This window comes from Brassica rapa, chromosome A04 (assembly GCF_000309985.2).
Source record: "Brassica rapa cultivar Chiifu-401-42 chromosome A04, CAAS_Brap_v3.01, whole genome shotgun sequence".
Taxonomy (NCBI): domain Eukaryota; kingdom Viridiplantae; phylum Streptophyta; class Magnoliopsida; order Brassicales; family Brassicaceae; genus Brassica; species Brassica rapa.
Genome location: NC_024798.2, coordinates 10,521,670 through 10,538,116, shown reverse-complemented (window position 1 = coordinate 10,538,116; position 16,447 = coordinate 10,521,670). Strand labels below are relative to the sequence as shown.

At 34.5% G+C, this 16,447-nt stretch overlaps 3 protein-coding genes across 5 annotated transcripts; 1 reads left to right on the top strand and 2 right to left on the bottom strand.

Annotated features, from left to right (window-relative positions):
• The first annotated feature begins 342 nt into the window (after window positions 1-342).
• Window positions 343-4,920, top strand: LOC103864028 (sister chromatid cohesion 1 protein 2). 3 transcript variants are annotated; one of them, XM_033289781.1, is made up of 14 exons: window positions 343-655; window positions 1,143-1,422; window positions 1,508-1,548; window positions 1,625-1,677; window positions 1,810-1,880; window positions 1,963-2,153; window positions 2,268-2,825; window positions 2,894-3,005; window positions 3,090-3,226; window positions 3,308-3,870; window positions 3,970-4,006; window positions 4,286-4,307; window positions 4,400-4,532; window positions 4,622-4,920. In XM_033289781.1, the coding sequence occupies exons 1-14, from the start codon at window positions 358-360 to the stop codon at window positions 4,715-4,717; spliced, it is 2,592 nt and encodes an 863-aa protein (XP_033145672.1). In that variant the 5' UTR covers window positions 343-357; the 3' UTR covers window positions 4,718-4,920. The 3 variants fall into 3 exon arrangements, with proteins under 3 accessions (XP_033145672.1, XP_009140043.1, XP_033145673.1); XM_009141795.3 differs by having other exon boundaries at window positions 1,963-2,825; XM_033289782.1 differs by lacking the exon at window positions 343-655 and having other exon boundaries at window positions 1,386-1,422; window positions 1,998-2,153.
• Window positions 4,909-8,654, bottom strand: LOC103864029 (LEAF RUST 10 DISEASE-RESISTANCE LOCUS RECEPTOR-LIKE PROTEIN KINASE-like 2.1). Its single transcript, XM_009141796.3, is given in 8 exon segments — window positions 4,909-6,055; window positions 6,132-6,158; window positions 6,281-6,418; window positions 6,522-6,545; window positions 6,705-6,728; window positions 7,665-7,688; window positions 7,780-8,078; window positions 8,080-8,654. Coding segments are annotated over 8 exon segments (2,043 nt in total). The 5' UTR covers window positions 8,544-8,654; the 3' UTR covers window positions 4,909-5,012.
• A 2,051-nt stretch (window positions 8,655-10,705) lies between these two features.
• Window positions 10,706-12,215, bottom strand: LOC103864191 (cytochrome c1 2, heme protein, mitochondrial). Its single transcript, XM_018658328.2, is given in 5 exon segments — window positions 10,706-11,335; window positions 11,551-11,616; window positions 11,707-11,823; window positions 11,916-12,079; window positions 12,149-12,215. Coding segments are annotated over 5 exon segments (531 nt in total). The 3' UTR covers window positions 10,706-11,218.
• Between the last annotated feature and the right edge of the window lie 4,232 nt (window positions 12,216-16,447).

The following is a 16,447-nucleotide window of genomic DNA, read 5'->3' as shown; positions in this document are numbered from 1 at the left end:
TTAGTAAATTAAAAAAAAAAATACCATATTAGCATTAATATGCACAATAAAAAGTAAATACGGTAATATATCTACAAATATGAAATGCAGTTTTAAGAAGGTTTGGCTTTATGTCACCACCTAATTAAGAGGCTTTTAAAACCACCTAATTCAAAAAAAAATTAAATGTACCATTTTTTGTATTTCATAAAATAATTTTGTCAATATAACTTTTTTATTAATTTTTAAGGTGCAATGCATAGCCAATTGAAAAACAGATTAAGCGTGGCTTTAACAAGAAGATAAGGAGAAAACAATCTAATTAATTTATTAAAAGAATATTAGATCTGTTTTCAAGAAGCTTGTTTCGTACACCGCATGACCGTTTCATTACCATTTCTTCTCCACTTCTATTTTACTTATTTTTGTAATTCAATTGCTTTCTCTCCCTCCTCACTTCACCCTAGTTTCAGTATCTGCGACGCTTTAAGTCGTCTGCTCTTTAAAGAAAAAAAGGGTAAAATCCCAGAAAAAAGGGATCAAAGTCAAATGTTTTACTCGCAGCAATGCCTCGTGTCGAGGAAAGGACCTTTAGGAGCGATTTGGGTGGCTGCGTACTTCTTCAAGAAGCTTAAGAAAGCCCAAGTCAAAGACACTCATATTCCTTCCTCCGTTGGTCTGTCTCTCTTCCTCGTCCTTCTTCTTCACATTGTTTCCTTCTCTCTTCGTTCTGCAAAGTTTATTGTTCGGCTATTTTAAAGGTTTAGACTTGATTGACTGGGTTTAGTGTAGACTTACCCGAAATAGAAACTTAGGGTTTCCTTATCATTTGTATTTGCAGGCAAATGGGCAAAAGAAGAAGCAAATGACTTGAATGAGTTACAAAGTTTGCTTCTTTTGCTCATTAGTTGGCAGATTAAACCGGGTCCTTTGTTGATTTTTTTTTCCTATGTTGGTTGTTTTTGCTGATTAGTTGTTTGATAAAATGCCTGAATGAGCCTCTGAGCTTTTATTTAGTGATAAAGTTTCAATTTTTATATAGCAATCTGATAGATAAGAACAGAATCTGTTCAAAAAACACTCCTTTTCTTATATAGACTCAGCAGCTGAGCTTAAGTCCGAACACTCGTTTTTGTACTTAACTGTTGTTTTGGATCTTACAGACCAGATCTTGCAGAAGGAGTTGGACCTTTTGACATACAGAGTCTTAGCGTATCTTCTTCTGGGTGTTGTTAGAATATATTCCAAGAAGGTGGACTTTCTGTTCGATGATTGCAACAGAGCTTTGGTCGGCGTAAAGGATTTTGTGGCTAAGGAGAAGAACAGAGAGAACACTAATGTGCCTTTGCCTGCTGCTGCGTCTACGAGCTTTTTCTCAATTGCTTTGCCTGAGTGTTTCGAGCTAGATGCTTTTGATCTTGGGGTTTTGGATGATTTTCACGGGTATTATGCTTCTTAATCCTGTACAGCAATGTACCTCGTAGAGATCGTTATTATAGTCTCACTTCTTTTGTTTCTTTCTTCTCAGGGGTAATGTTAAGCCTCAGGAAGATATTACACTTAAAGAAGGTAAATTACTACTGACAAGTAACAACTCTTTTCAAGTTATATCATGTATTTATACCACTGTATTGCGATGAAACAGATGGAGGTACTGGTCGGGATACAGACAGCATGGACCAGTACTATATGGAAAGGGTATGGCTTCTCTCCTGATAGTATACTGAGTATAATATATACTTGATATTGTTGTTTGAACCCATTCCTATTTGATCACTTGTATACAAGTGGAAATATATGTAATGAAGATACTATTTTGTGGAGTTGCAGTTCGACATGGAGGAAGACCTCCTGTCTACGTTTCATGAAACTTTTGTTGCCGATCATACTGATACTAGACAGTGAGTATGATACTTTTTGGCTCTGTTTACATGTAATCAACAGACACAGGCTCATTTTTCTTTGTTGTATTCGTTATTTCAGTGAGAGCTCTGCCAATGAGATGGACATAGATGCAGAAAATGTCAGATATGCTAGTGGAGAAACATCAGTCGGAGTCGCTGAAGCAGAGCCACTGAACTCCAAGAAATCATCCAGAGATCACCAAACTGCATCTAGGCATAGGGAGGATCCAGAATCAGATGACATGCTTGTGGAACCGCAAGTATCTGAAGGTATCATAAGAGCACACAAGGAAGCAACAGCTAGAGAAACCATATGTACCATTGTGCAGAGACTAGAGGATCCAGAATCAGATGAAATGCTTGGAGAACTGCAAGCATCTGGAGATATCAGAAGAGCCCAAGAGGAAGAAACAGTTCGAGAAACCATATGTACCGTTATGCAGAGACTAGAGGACCCTCATGAATCCCCAGGAGATAATCTACATAGAGACGGGCACATGGAGAATTCAGAATCAGAGAAAACATGGGTGGAAAAGACGCCTCATGACGGGTCCCTACCATCTGAATGCAAAAGTCCTGAAGAGATTCACCGGAGTGAGGATCAACCTTCTGGCGACTCTAGAATTGATGGGGAGAAAGAAAGTACTCGAGAAGAACCAGAACCAGAACCAGGTTCTATGAGTAAAAATACAGACTTGCCTGAAGGCATAGAGAAACATCGGGGCCATAGTGATGGGGAAATGACAGACACTGACATTTACCATGGGTCTCATAAAAAGCCATATGAGACTCCTGAAGTGAATCAAGTTGGACACAATGTCACCGAGAAAGGTTTTCTCTCAGACGTGAGTTTTTCAGAAGAGGGGAGTAAAGGATCTAATGCTAAAGATACGCCAGTTGCTGCTACTCCCAAACCAGCTTCGTGGCTGAAAATCTCTGAAGGTGGAGCCTTTTTAGAAATAAATAGTTGTGTGTTTTTAATGTGTTATCTTATATACTTTGAAATACAGGGGAAACGAGCCATCAGTTTTCGATCATTCCAACGCCGGCTAGAAAGGAGTCTTCTCGAGTTTCACGGAAGAGAAAATGTCTGATAGATGATGAACTGATGATTCCGAGCAAGTAAGAGATCTTTTTGTAACCTTGGATTTTAATCATCTGCGGAGTTCCATATATGTGTGTTATACTTCTTCTCTTTTATTGTAGAGTTATGAAGAAAATGATAGAAGACCCAAGTACATTGGTTGCAAAACGAAAAAGAGTTCCTCATACTGACTATCCTGAGAAAAGAATCAAACGTTTTACCGATCCCTCAAGAAGTTCCTGGGACCCTCTGATTCCATGTAAGTGAAACTTCAGAGTTTGCAATACCTTTATTTCAGATTGTATTGTTGTGTGTGCTGATTCTTATAATCATATCACAGATGGTTCTTTGGAACTTCAGTCACTTTTTTGTCAACCTATCAAGCTTAAAGAACAGAACACTACAGAAAGTCCTAAAGCTGCTAAAACTGCTGGGCGGATGAAAAGGTCTTCTCTTAGAACAGTTGGAGATGTTTCTTCCTCTGAGCAGACTGAGAATGGTCGGGAAATTATGGAAACTCCTCAAGCTGCTGCTCTTGCTGAGCTGAAAATTACTGTTCCAGAGACGGGAACTAGCTCCGTAGCTGGGGGAAGTTCTCATCCAACAAATGTTCCTCCAGAGACTCCAGTGAAGCCTGCGGAGCCAGCACATCTTGCTCCAGAAACCCCAGCAAGGACATCAGAGCAAACAGGGATTGCTCCAGAAACACCAGTAGTCTCTGAGCAAGTAGAGATTGCTCCTGATACGCCGGTGAGGGATTCAATGTCGAAAAGATATTTTAACGACCATGAGATGTGTGAACAAGAAACAAGACCTGCAAACTCCTTCACCTCCTTTGAAGAGCGCCCGTCAGAAATTTGCGAGGATAGAAGGGACCTTGATGCAATTTTGATGAACGAGGAGGTACTACTCCATTGCATCATATAACAGTTGCAAAAGAAAGCCTTTTTTAATAGTTAAAAAACTGAGCATTTGTTTTTGCTTCTGCTTCTGCTTGAGCAGGTGAATGCACATGATGAAACAGAGGACCTGCAACAAGGTAAACTGCCTTCTGCTCTTATTCTAAGAATGGAAAGCATCCAATATCTTGAAACGATAATTCAGAAGTGATTTCATGCCAGTGCCCCAGCTTTTAGTTGACTAGTTAGAAATGGATTGATGCATTTTAAAAACTGTATGTTGCTTTTTGTGAACAGTTTCAAGCATAAAAAACGTAGACAACTTATTATGGGATCAAAATCTGATCGTTATGTTGTTTGCTGCATGTTGATGTGTTTCGTTGTACTGTGTTCTTACGATGTATATTACTGCTTTGCAGAAACATGGTCAGCAAGAACAAGGTTGGTAGACTCACATCTTTGATCTCAGTTTCTTCACTTTGCATATATTTTCAGATAAATATATCAGGATTTTCTGTCTATGGGTTGTACAGGAATGTGGCGAAATTTCTGGAGAAGACGTTTCTGGAGCAGAGGGAGAAAGGAGAAGAAGAAAAGGCGAGTTTGTTAGAGCTGTGCAGAGGAAGAACTCAGAAGGAAAGCGCAAGACTCTTCTACGAGACTTTGGTATGTCACGCCTAGTTTTTTAGTCCGGTTTATCTTTTGTGGGTTTTCAAGTTTTGGAATCTAACTGATTTGATATGGGTAAATTACAGGTGTTGAAGACGAAAGGTTACTTGGAAGTGAAGCAAGATCATCCATATAGTGATATTCTTCTCTCTCGGTTCACCAGACAACAAGAAGCTCGTTGAATAGCGCAATAGCTAGGTTTCTTCTCTCCAGTTTAGGTTTTCTATGTATCAAAGTTGTTAGGTTTTTGGAAATTTAGCCTTTTTGCTTTAAAATCTGTGGACTTGTAGAGTGATCAGTGACCTGAATCCTGAAAAATACATGAATCCACCTAGCTAACGTTGAGCTAAAAAAAGACTACTCTCTTTAAAAATCTGTTATCCCCTTCAAATGGAAATTTGATCACGGATCTTTCATGCTTTTGTCAGTGAGTTTTACATGGAAACACCAAGCATTACAAAGTTTTGAGCTTACGGATCATAGTAATACCTCAGAGTAGTCTGAATTCTCTTCGGAAAGCCAAGACGATTCGGCAAGAGGCGCAGCAGACAACTGTAAAGAGTGCTTAGGAGGGACTTCGATAGCATCCAATCTTCCTTCCATCATCTCAACAACTCTATTCATCGGTGGACGGTTCGCTGGACATGGCTGAATACACCAAAGACCCACCAAGATCATCTTCTTTGCAACCTCCTTTTCCTCTTTAGTGGCATCCCCAGTTACCCATGTATGGTCTCCCTCTACAAAATCCTTATATATCCAATCTGGAAAGTAAGTCGAACTAGCGTCAGAAGCAGCAGTTTCTACTGTTTCTTTGTTCCTTGCTCCAATCATCTCGAGGACCAACATTCCATAGCTATAAACATCTGATTTGTAGGAGACTCTGCCATAAATTCTTGAGACTAACTCCGGAGCAATATATCCTATAGTTCCTCTTGTGTCCAGTAACGACAAGATGCTTTCTCTTTTCTCACATAGCTTAGCAAGGCCAAAGTCTGAGACTTTAGGACATAGATTGTCATCTAATAGTATATTTTGAGGCTTAATGTCAAAATGCACAATCCTTGTTTTGCAGCCATGGTGCAAGTACTCAAGTCCCCGAGCAACACCTAATGCGATACCATATAGTGTACTCGTATCTAGATTCAACGATGACTTCTTTGAGATGAACTGATCCAGAGACCCATTCTCTAGAAACTCATACACAATTGCTCTTTTGCACCCGTCGTAGCAGAAACCAAGCAATGAAACTATGTTAACATGAGATGTTTGGCTCATGCTTGCGACTTCATTGATGAAGTCTTCACCATTGCTCTTAAAATTCTTTAAAACCTTCACTGCAACTTTACGACCGTTGCAGAGGTTTCCTCCATAGACTGTTCCAAACCCTCCGGTGCCAATCGTGTGTGAAAATGATTTTGTTATTCTCTTTACTTCGGAATAACTGTATTGTTTTAGTTGTACCAGCGCCTTTAGTTGGTGGTCCCTCGGATGGTGTGAAGTTTCACTCTTTCGAAAGCCTAATGAGAATAGCTTAAACATGAGAGAAAGCAGAAAAATATATTGAGTTCGAAAAGCTATTAGTTAGAAACTAACCCAGGAATCCACAAGCGACTCCGGTTCCTAGAGACAAACAAAAAACACAAAGTTTGTTAGATTATGCTGTTAGGTAGGTTTTTTCTTTTGCAACTATGTTAGGTAGGTTTTACTAAGTTTATTGGAAAGGAAAAGAATAGACCCCCTACCCATTTCCATTGTTGGATAAATTGAAGATGTTGAAAGGCCTTTGCTTATGTTTTGAGTAGCCAATCTTTTTCTTCTCCAGATGAAACAGAGCACAGCTCCTGCTAAAAGAATGGAACCCAAGAATCCACCAGCGATTCCTAGAGATGAACAAAAAAGACAAGCGCTTGGTTAGGTTATGCTGCTTCCTAGGTATGCTCTAAGGAAATTAGATTCCTCGAAAGTAAAAGAAAATGCACCTACCTAGTTTATTTTGTGTAGTGAGTGCTGCATTAACAAATACCATGAGAAATGTGTTAGTTCAAACTCAAAGACAGAACTTAAAACGAGGCTTGAACTTAAAACTTAAAAACGGAACTAAGATTCAAATTTATTGAAATATAGTGAATTTAGATTCCTTAGAAAGATAAAAGAGTAGAAACCTACCTGGTTTATTTTGTGTAGTGAGTTCTGCATTAACAAATACCATGAGAAATATGTTAGTTCAAACTCAAGACAGAACTTCAATCATATTTAGAACGAGGCTTGTAACTCAAGGGAGTTTCTCCAAGTGGTCACGAGAAAAGGAGTGTAATAAATCATATTCATGTGAAAAGGTAAGATTGGTAGGTGGGGTAGGCATGGGCATTTCGGGTATCGGTTCGGTTTGGTTCGGGTATTTCGGGTTTCGGGTAGTTCGGATAGGAGCTAGAGTATCCATTTAGTACTTGACATATTTTCGGTTCGGTTCGGTTCGGATAGTTTCGGGTTCGGTTCGGTTCGGATAGTTTCGGGTTTGGTTCGGTTCGGATAGTAAATGTAGGCTCCGAAAAATATCCGAAAAAAGTTCGGTTCTCATTTGGATTCGGTTCGGATTCAGATAGTTCGGGTAGTTCGGATAATTTGGATAAAATATCGAGAATGATTTAGATACAAATTTCGGATATTTCGAACTACTTTGGATATTTCGGATAAAATTATCCGGATAGTTTCGGATAGTTCGGATACTTTATAATAATTTAGTTATCTTCAACTATTTTCAGATATTTTTAATAGAATTTTAAATTAAAAATATATATTTAGTTATGTTATATGTATATATAATTATATTTTTATATATTCGGGTATCCGTTCGGTTCTCGGTTCGGTTCCGGTTCGGTTCGGTTATTTTGGATATAAAAATATAGGAACCATTCGGATATTTGAAGGTATTAGTCCGGTTCCAGTTTCGGATATTTCGGTTCGGTTCCGGTTCGGTTCTTCGGTTCCGGTTATTTTTGCCATGGGGTAGTATGCAGTGGTTAAGGAAGGGAGGAGATCTAGATCTTGTGGAAGAACTGAATTAAGATTCAAATTTATTGAAATAGTGAATTTAGATTCCTAGAAAGGAAAAGAATAGACACCTACCTGATTTTGTAGGTCTGTAGGGACCTGCATGAACAAATACCATAAGAAAAGAGCCAGTTTAAACTCAAGACAAAACTTCTGAGGGAAGAAAGAGATTAGAAAAGCAGATTTATACATGTACGCTTGTGAGGCCCGTCCACACAGTAGCAAACGAATGATCTCGAGCTATCATTGTAACCACAAGAACCCTGCGATTGTTTGCATTCCCAACATTCAGTGGTAAACATAACCTCGAAACCATCCTTAAGAGCCTTCTCTATAGCCTCCAGAGTCGGATTTCCGTCTTCAATACTCAAGGCATATCGAGATACCGGAATACTGACATTCCTTTCACACGATGCGCTTGAATTTTCTAAGATAGATCTATCCCAGGAACGTAAAGCGGACGAGACAAAGTAACTACGCCTACCGGTGATTCCCACAGTCCAGCTTTCTAATGTAAAAACCGGGAGGAACATCTACCCTTGGAGCAGAGCAGTTGTAATAAAATATTGACAGCATAGTGTCCTGAGAAAATGGAAGGACATACTGGTTGATTTCTACATTTTCAGGGTGTCGGGGACAAAGATTGCTTTGATAATCCTTTATGGCAAGTATTATGCTGGAACCCTTGTTCTCAAGGATTTGGAACTGAACGGAGGATCTACTAAACTCTGCGAAATCTCCGCTGCAGTTGACCTTGAAATCCGGGTGGCCACACTCTTTTCTCTCAGGTATCCAAAAGGGATAACTGAGATTTCTCTGATTGGCGCATGTAAATGGTGGATAGCATTTTTTGTGATGCTCATCATCTGACAAAACGAAAGAGGGAATCACAAAGAGCATCCATATGGTTGCAAAGAACCAAGATTTTGTCAGAGACTGATAAAGATTTATCATGGTACTCTCCTCTGCTTTATTTTCTTCTTGGAGATGAATAAGAGGTTAAAGAAAAAGAAGTAGAAGAAGAGGTAAATGTTTTTTTTTGGTCTAAGTTTTGGTTTTGTATGAATCGGACGAAAGAAAGAAATTTCTTTTCTAACGGAAATCTCTGTAGTTTGTACTACTAAATAATTTTAAAAATATCAGATTTTGTTAATACCACATAAACGTAAGCGTCGGTACTAGGAAAAGTCAGGCAACGTAGAATTGGGGCTAAATGTTAGACTAATTGATTGACCTCCACCATACTTTTTTGGATAAGAACTTCCAATTTACGTTGGAAATGACTTGATGGAAATCGTCTATGCCAAGTTGCTGGAGACTGATCAAGACTCTTTTAGACCACAACTACTTCGTGGCAGAATAGTTTTCTGCAATAAATCGTGGTTAAAATCGTGATTAATCCACAGAAATATATTTTTACCATAATTTAGTCACGAAAAAATTGGTGGCTATTTATAAAATCACGGACTTTTTCAGGCTATTTGAATTTTTTTTTTTTGATAACTTTGGTGTAATCCCAAAAGTTTTCTAGACCCAAAGACTATATCATGAGACTTATAAAAATCCGGATTTTCTTGTCATTTAAGACGTCCATGGGTGACCAAGGGGAATCGAACCCAAGGCGAAAGCTCCAACCGGAACCCCTTTACCACTAGGTCAAGACCACTTAGTTTATTTAAAATTTTACACCCTAAACATGTTTGTAGAACCGAAAATCTACACTAAGTATTTGATAGTGATCGAAAGTTTGATCTAAAGAAGACAAATGATATAGGCAACGATATCTTTAGAACACAACGATGTAAACAGTTTCCAATAGGTAAAAATTGACTTTATTGATGAATAAGATCGAATACAATGAGTTGAACTAGATCGAATGATATAAAATGAGATCAGTAAAGAAAGGATCCAAGACTGAGATGAAAACAAAGTCGATGTATGTGTGTAGCTCTCTCTAGAGTTTTCAACGTGTGTTTCTTCGTGTCTGTTATTCTTCCTTTATAGTAAATCGACCTCGTGATCTCCATAACTGTTCCGCGATCTTCGGGACTGCTCCGCTATCTCCGGAACCTTGAAGTCTTCGTTTTTGAGCTGATTGCTTGCTATGGGCTTTAATTCCTTACGGCCCATATATTTGATCGCGGCCAATTAATGTACTGACCGAAATTGGGCCCAACAATGTTTTTAACTCTTAAATTTTTAAACACAACCTTTAAATCTTTAAACAACTTTATACCTTAAACCCTAACTTCAAACATTAAGAATATATCTATTTTCCTTCGTAGTCCTAGCACATATTTATCATTGTGCAGTATGTCATTTGTATTCATTTGCACATTTTCTTCAATAAAGTATAATTGCCGATTCATCTTGTTGACTTGAGAGATTACATTATCGAATTTCGTAGACAAATCAGCTTGAAATTTGTTCATCATGGCATTGATCTCAACTTGCTTCAGCTTCTGCATGGTCAAATACATCTTTCTCAGGGGAAAAAGTGCTCAAGTGATCCAACCAAACTAAATATTGAACAGAAACTATGTTATCTAAAAAGATACCCTGAGTGAGTTAAGACTTAAGAGTAGGGAAGGCAGACTGATGCTCATGCTAGGGTAGGTGTATTGTTCTTGGTGTGTAAAAAAGTAGAAATAGGAGTATATTAGAATGGTAATTAAAATTTAACTGTATAAAGTTTTTGTCAAAAAATTAATTAAGGGCATGACTGGTTCATACGCAGCGGTTGCGGTTGCGGCTGCGGGCGTTTGCGGATGCGGGTGGTTGCAGTTTCTAGCGGTTTTAAGAGATTTGTACGACTGGTTCTGCGGTTAGAAATTGGTGCGTTTGCGGGATACTTATGACTGGTTAACTACCAAATGCAGCAACGGTTAAATAATAAATTAACAATATTTACATTTTATATAATTATAAAAATATAAAAAATCATAATATTATAATAAATATAAAAATTATATTTAGAAAGTTATAGTTTAAAATTTTTTAAATTATAGAAAATATTTTTATTTCAAAATTTTATAATATTAATTAAAATATAATAGATATATTTTAGTATTTTTATAATTCCATTTTAAAAAATTTATTGAATATTTTTGTTTTTGTATTTATATGGTTTTTTAAAAAAAGAAATAAAAATTATCCTTCCGCAACCGCCCGCAACAGCAAACGCTAGCTGGAACCAGCTTTTGATTTTAAGAGGTTCGGAGCGGTTAGAAGCGATTTGTAGCGGTTTGTATGATTGTTTTGGAACGCTGTCAACCGCTGCCAACCGCAAAAGCTGTGTTTGCGAGTGGTAGCGGAGAAACCAGTCAAGCTCTAAATCAGAAACACGAACGTAATTTTTTTATAAATCTATCAGATATTATATTGTATTATTAACTTTTTACATTTAACATTCATTATAAAATAAATTATTAGAAACATTACTTATTAAATAAAATTCAGTTTATTTGATTTTATTGTACAAAATTCAGATTCACTTTGATTATACATAATAAAATTGTTTTTCTGGTTGAAACAAGACCAAATGAATGATAAACAAAAGACTTGCGAAGTCACTTTCTCTCCAAAAGACAATTAGCAAGAGAGGAAAACGGGTAATCTTCACGGGCTTATTAGTTGACCACGTTAAGAACCAGCTTCCTAGATTTGAGAACTGACCATTTCAGTCTCCTGTAATATGCAGCTTGAAGCAGAGCCAATGACAGTAAGAATATCCACTTGAAACCCATCTGCACACACACACACGCATTAGTCATAGAACCAGCGTTAAAAGAGACACTCAGCCTTTGTAATGCCTTTTCCGTTTTTTCTATCTCCAAAAACCAAAAACAAAGCCGTATCAAACCACATTCCATACTATTAACTGTTGACACCCATCTTCCAATCTTCTAGATATAGAAACAACTGCTTAAAAAATGGAACCATATCAAACAAAGAAACTTACCAATTTCCTCTCTTCCATTTCTGGTTCAACTGCCCAGGACAAGAATGATACAACATCTTTACCCATCTACACAACAAAAAAAAAAAGAGAGTAAAGTTAATAGACTATTAACTCTTTGAAATCTCTAAGGTCTGTAATAAGCAGAAGAAAACCAACCTGAGCTTCCGTTGCAGGAGTTCCATCTTCATATTCAACAGCTTCATCGTTGAGCATCTTTGGCATAGCGATTTCTCCACCAGAAAAATAAGGATTGTAGTGTAACCCTTCTCTTATCTATACCATTGCCAAAGGATTTTTTCTTAAACACTTAACAATCTGAAGTTGTAATAAGAAGGCTGATGCGAACAAAGGAGACAGAAGTTTACCGAAATTCCAGCAGGAGGATCACGGTAACCAGTCAAAAGAGCAAAGACGTATTAGTTTTGGCCATTGTGACGTGCCTTGCATAAAATAGCAAAGGTGATGCTATAAAACCAACCACCGAACGTTATAATAAGCCAGTCTTGAACTTCGTCATTTTTCTCCCATACTTATGCTACAGTCTAAGTATTCTGGTTAACGAAAAGAAACTGTGAGAGAGTGTAGGTTGAGAACTGACGAAACATGGTCGTAGGAGCTGAGAATGTCATCATGAGGCCAAGGGAAGGTTGGACACTCCAAGCCATGTTCAGCTTCATCAGCGGATGCTACTGTAGAGAAACTAAATAGTCACCCATAAGTGCAAATGCTCTAAAACCAGCATCCTCCTTAGCTTTCTTCGAAGAAAACCATGACAAGACAGGAGTTGGCTATGGTGTGATAACACAGAATCACAGTAAGAACACACAAAAAAAAAAGAAAAAAAAGGGCAAGAAACAAGTAGTTGTCCGCTTAACAAATACTACATCAAAAGATTGCCATGAATCAGAAGTCTTCTAAAAAATTATTTCTTTTCACCAATCTTATATTCCAAAATGTCATCTACGCAGAGAAACATCCTTAGAGTTAAAAAAGAAAACTCACAAGTGATTGGGAATGAGAAGCTGCTGGAGTACAAATCCGACGAATATATCAAAAAAAAAGAAGTGAAAGAAGACGTATATCCACCGATTAAGAAGAAAGAAAGCTCACTCACCGGAGAATGAAGTAGTAAAACAGAGAACAGAGAAAAATTGATGCGACAAACGAACACTCCTTTTCTGGCCCATGAGACTAATGGGCCTATTATAATCTATGTTACCCCATCACAGGCCTGTCCGTTTTTAAAAACACGTTAATTTTTGTATGAAACTAACACGCAAGTTTTAGGTCTAATCATTTCATTTAGTGGTGGTATTTATAATATTATTTGAAAATTGAATTTACTTAATTATTATGTTCTCCATGATTTTAGGTTATTTTTCTTATTTGTCATGTTATTTTACTTATTTATCTTGTTTTTATTAATTTTTGAAAACTCATTTGTCGTATTTTCCATTAAGTTCTACTACCTCCGTATCACTTTAAGTGGTGTTTTAAGAAAACAATTTTGTTTCATTTTAAGTGATGTTTTTAATTTTCTATGTAAAAAGTAAATATGTTTTTTAATATTTGTATTCTGCAGTATGATTTTTTATTGGTTGAACTATCTGTACTTATTATTGTTTTTATACATACAAGAAAGATTGAATAATTTTGTAATTTCTTAATCGGTGTGCAAAAACCTTAAAACCCACTTATTGTGATACAGAGGGAGTAATAAATAATCTATTAAATTTTTAAACAGTTTTATTGATTATTGATTATTTTTTATAATGTTCAGAATAATTATTAACGCGTATTTAGTTAATTTTACTTATGTATTATGTTTTTATTAGTTTTTAGATGATTCATTAATTTACTAATTTAAATAATATTAATAGTATAAATTATTTTTTAGAAAACATTATTTTTGTAATCATGTACTATTATTTTTAGCAAATAATATTAGGATCAGTGAATGTCATGTAAATATTAATTGATTGATGTTTAGAAATCAAATTTCTCTAGAATTACATAAACTATAAATTTGATCAGAATGTAAAAAAGTTAATTAGAGCATATATTAACTATTTTACGATGGTTGTGGATAAAAATATAATAAATACTAAAATATTTACTTATACTTTTAAAAATAATAAGTACAAAAATATATATAATATATAAAATTAAAATATATTTATTTAAAATATCTAACAGATGAATTCACATTTACTTTTTAAAAATAAAAATTATAATGTGTCATTAAAGTAAAACTATTTTATATTATATAAAAAGTTTAGAACTATTTGCATCAATATCAAGCATAAATAAACCAAAATAATTTTAGTTAGCCATAAAATTTTGCTCAAACCAACCTAACTAAAACTAATCAAATCCATAAAAAAGAAATCAAACCTCTACCGAAATGAAATCAAGTTATTGTATGGGTTTGAATCAAAGACTACAAGAAAAAGAAGCAAATTATGACAAAATTTTCAAAAAAAAAAAAATTCGTCCAAAATTTTGATAAATTTCTTAAGAACACATGAGTTTCCATCACAAAACATCTTCTCGGATTTTTTTTTTTGGAAATGTCGGATGGAATTTTTATTACTTTTTCAACTTTAAAATAATTGACAGAATTCTAATTGTTATAAAAATGTTTCTTAACCAGTGATTTTTCTATAAAATCGTCATATTTACGAGGACAGATTATGTTATAGAAAAGTCTATAGAAAATCTTAAGCAATTCATGGCGTTTCCTCAAATCAGGAAAACACTTTGCAAACATGTAAATGTATTGTCCTTGCTCTGTCCGTGGTAATCGTAGAATATAGAATATATTATGTTAGTGGTGTGTGGAAACATTTGTATTGTAATTGATTTACTAGGTGGACCGCCCGCACGTATGTGCGGACATTAACATTAATATTAAATTGATATTATATTTACAACTATATAATACTTATGTTATATGTATATGGTTAATATGAAAGATTCGATGTTACATATTGATATTTATACTATTTTTATATGAACAAAGAATACATTAGAACGTTTAGAAAACGATCACATTTAACACTAATCTTAAAACATAGGAAAAATATAATTGAGAAACAACAAATATTTCACGCATAACCCCAATAAAAAAATTAGCCATGAAATATAAAAGAGAGATTTGAATTACCTGAGATTTATTATCATTGGTTTCATTGTAACAGCAGAGATGATTTACGGTTTCCTTCTCTAAGCCTTGAGTCAGAAAAGAGGTAATTCTAACAAAAATATTTAAAGATATAAACAATCCCCAAAAGATAACAAATTATATAATTGATAGGATAACGTCAATGAGTTTCAAAGTTTTTAAAAAGCTTTGAGATTACCTTTGGCTCTCAGACGTACCGAAGAGGATCACGCACAATAAATAAATTGCACTTGATTAGCATACATATCTTATGTTATATTCTTGATAAGTGATTTAACTTTATAAAAAAAAGAATTACATTTTTCGAAAGGGATGATCAGTTCCTGGATAAACAGAGTCGTCTCTTTTTGTTAGTTGAATCATTACTGATGCAAAAATATAGATAGAGATACAACATGGAGAGGAAGAGAACAAAAATAAACGGAGAAGAAGAATCCCCCATAAAATTACCAGTAATGGTGTTCCCGTCTATGAGTTACTTATTGATTATCATACACCTGCGCAAGATCACAAAAGTAGAATTTAAATTGTAATGATCAAAAACATATGAAAACTTAAAAGATAGATGCGTGAAACTAATGGGGGTGGCGTGATATTTATATAGCAAATTAGTTTAAGTTTCTAAATGACCTAGTTTTCAAGAGAAGCTATGAGATATAATATCTTCTAATAAATTTTAATTCAGCTATGAGATAGAATATCTTCTAATAAATTTTTTAAGATATTTTGGTTATAATATATACATAATTTTGGTAACTCAAATCTTGTTATATATATATTTAAATATTAAATGCATGATATTAGGAAAAAAAATATCTCGTCAGTTGATTGCAACTGGTTTTTGATAAAACAAATCTCTCTATAAGGATTTAAATAATAGATAATAAGGAAAAAATAAGAAATTTTAACGTTAAAACCCCCCAACTAAGTTTGTTTTGGGTAAAAACCCCCCAAACTAAGTATTTAACGAAAAACCCCTTAAACTAACTTTATTTAAAGAATTAAACTTTGATAGGTCATAATTACTATTATTACCAGTAAATCTTTAGTTTAGGGGTTTCTACACTAAGTAAACATAGTTGAGGAATTTTACCACTAAAATGAAAAAAATCAAAATATTGTAATAGGAGGATAAATTTTCAAAATACATTTTATAAATTAATGTATAAACTTCTATAAATGACTTAGAACCTCTTATAATAATTTAAAACGTGTGATTTTTATAAATGTATTTATAATTTTATAAATGTATTTATAATTTTATAAATTATATAAAGCATGCATTGAATTATTAGACATTAATAGTTATCATTATACTTTATATACAAATATAATTTTTTCGATACGAATATAAAATCACTATATCAATTCAAATAAACACTTTTGTTTATTATTTTATGTAATTTATAAATATATAAAAAAAATTGATCGCATTATTACTCTTTCATAGTTTCAACAATTAGTTAACATAAATAATTATTTCGAATATTACGTAGATTATTTGGAAAGTGGTAATTGAATTATCCTTTCCTTTTAGATATAATTATAATAAATAAAATTAAAAATCATCTGTCAATCAAATTATAACAATTTGAAGAGTTCATTTATGATCAACACGTAATAAAAAAATTATTTATGTGACTTTTCAATCAATATATAGTAGGATTTATATTTTTATAAATAATTTATAATATTATATAAATAATTTTAAAA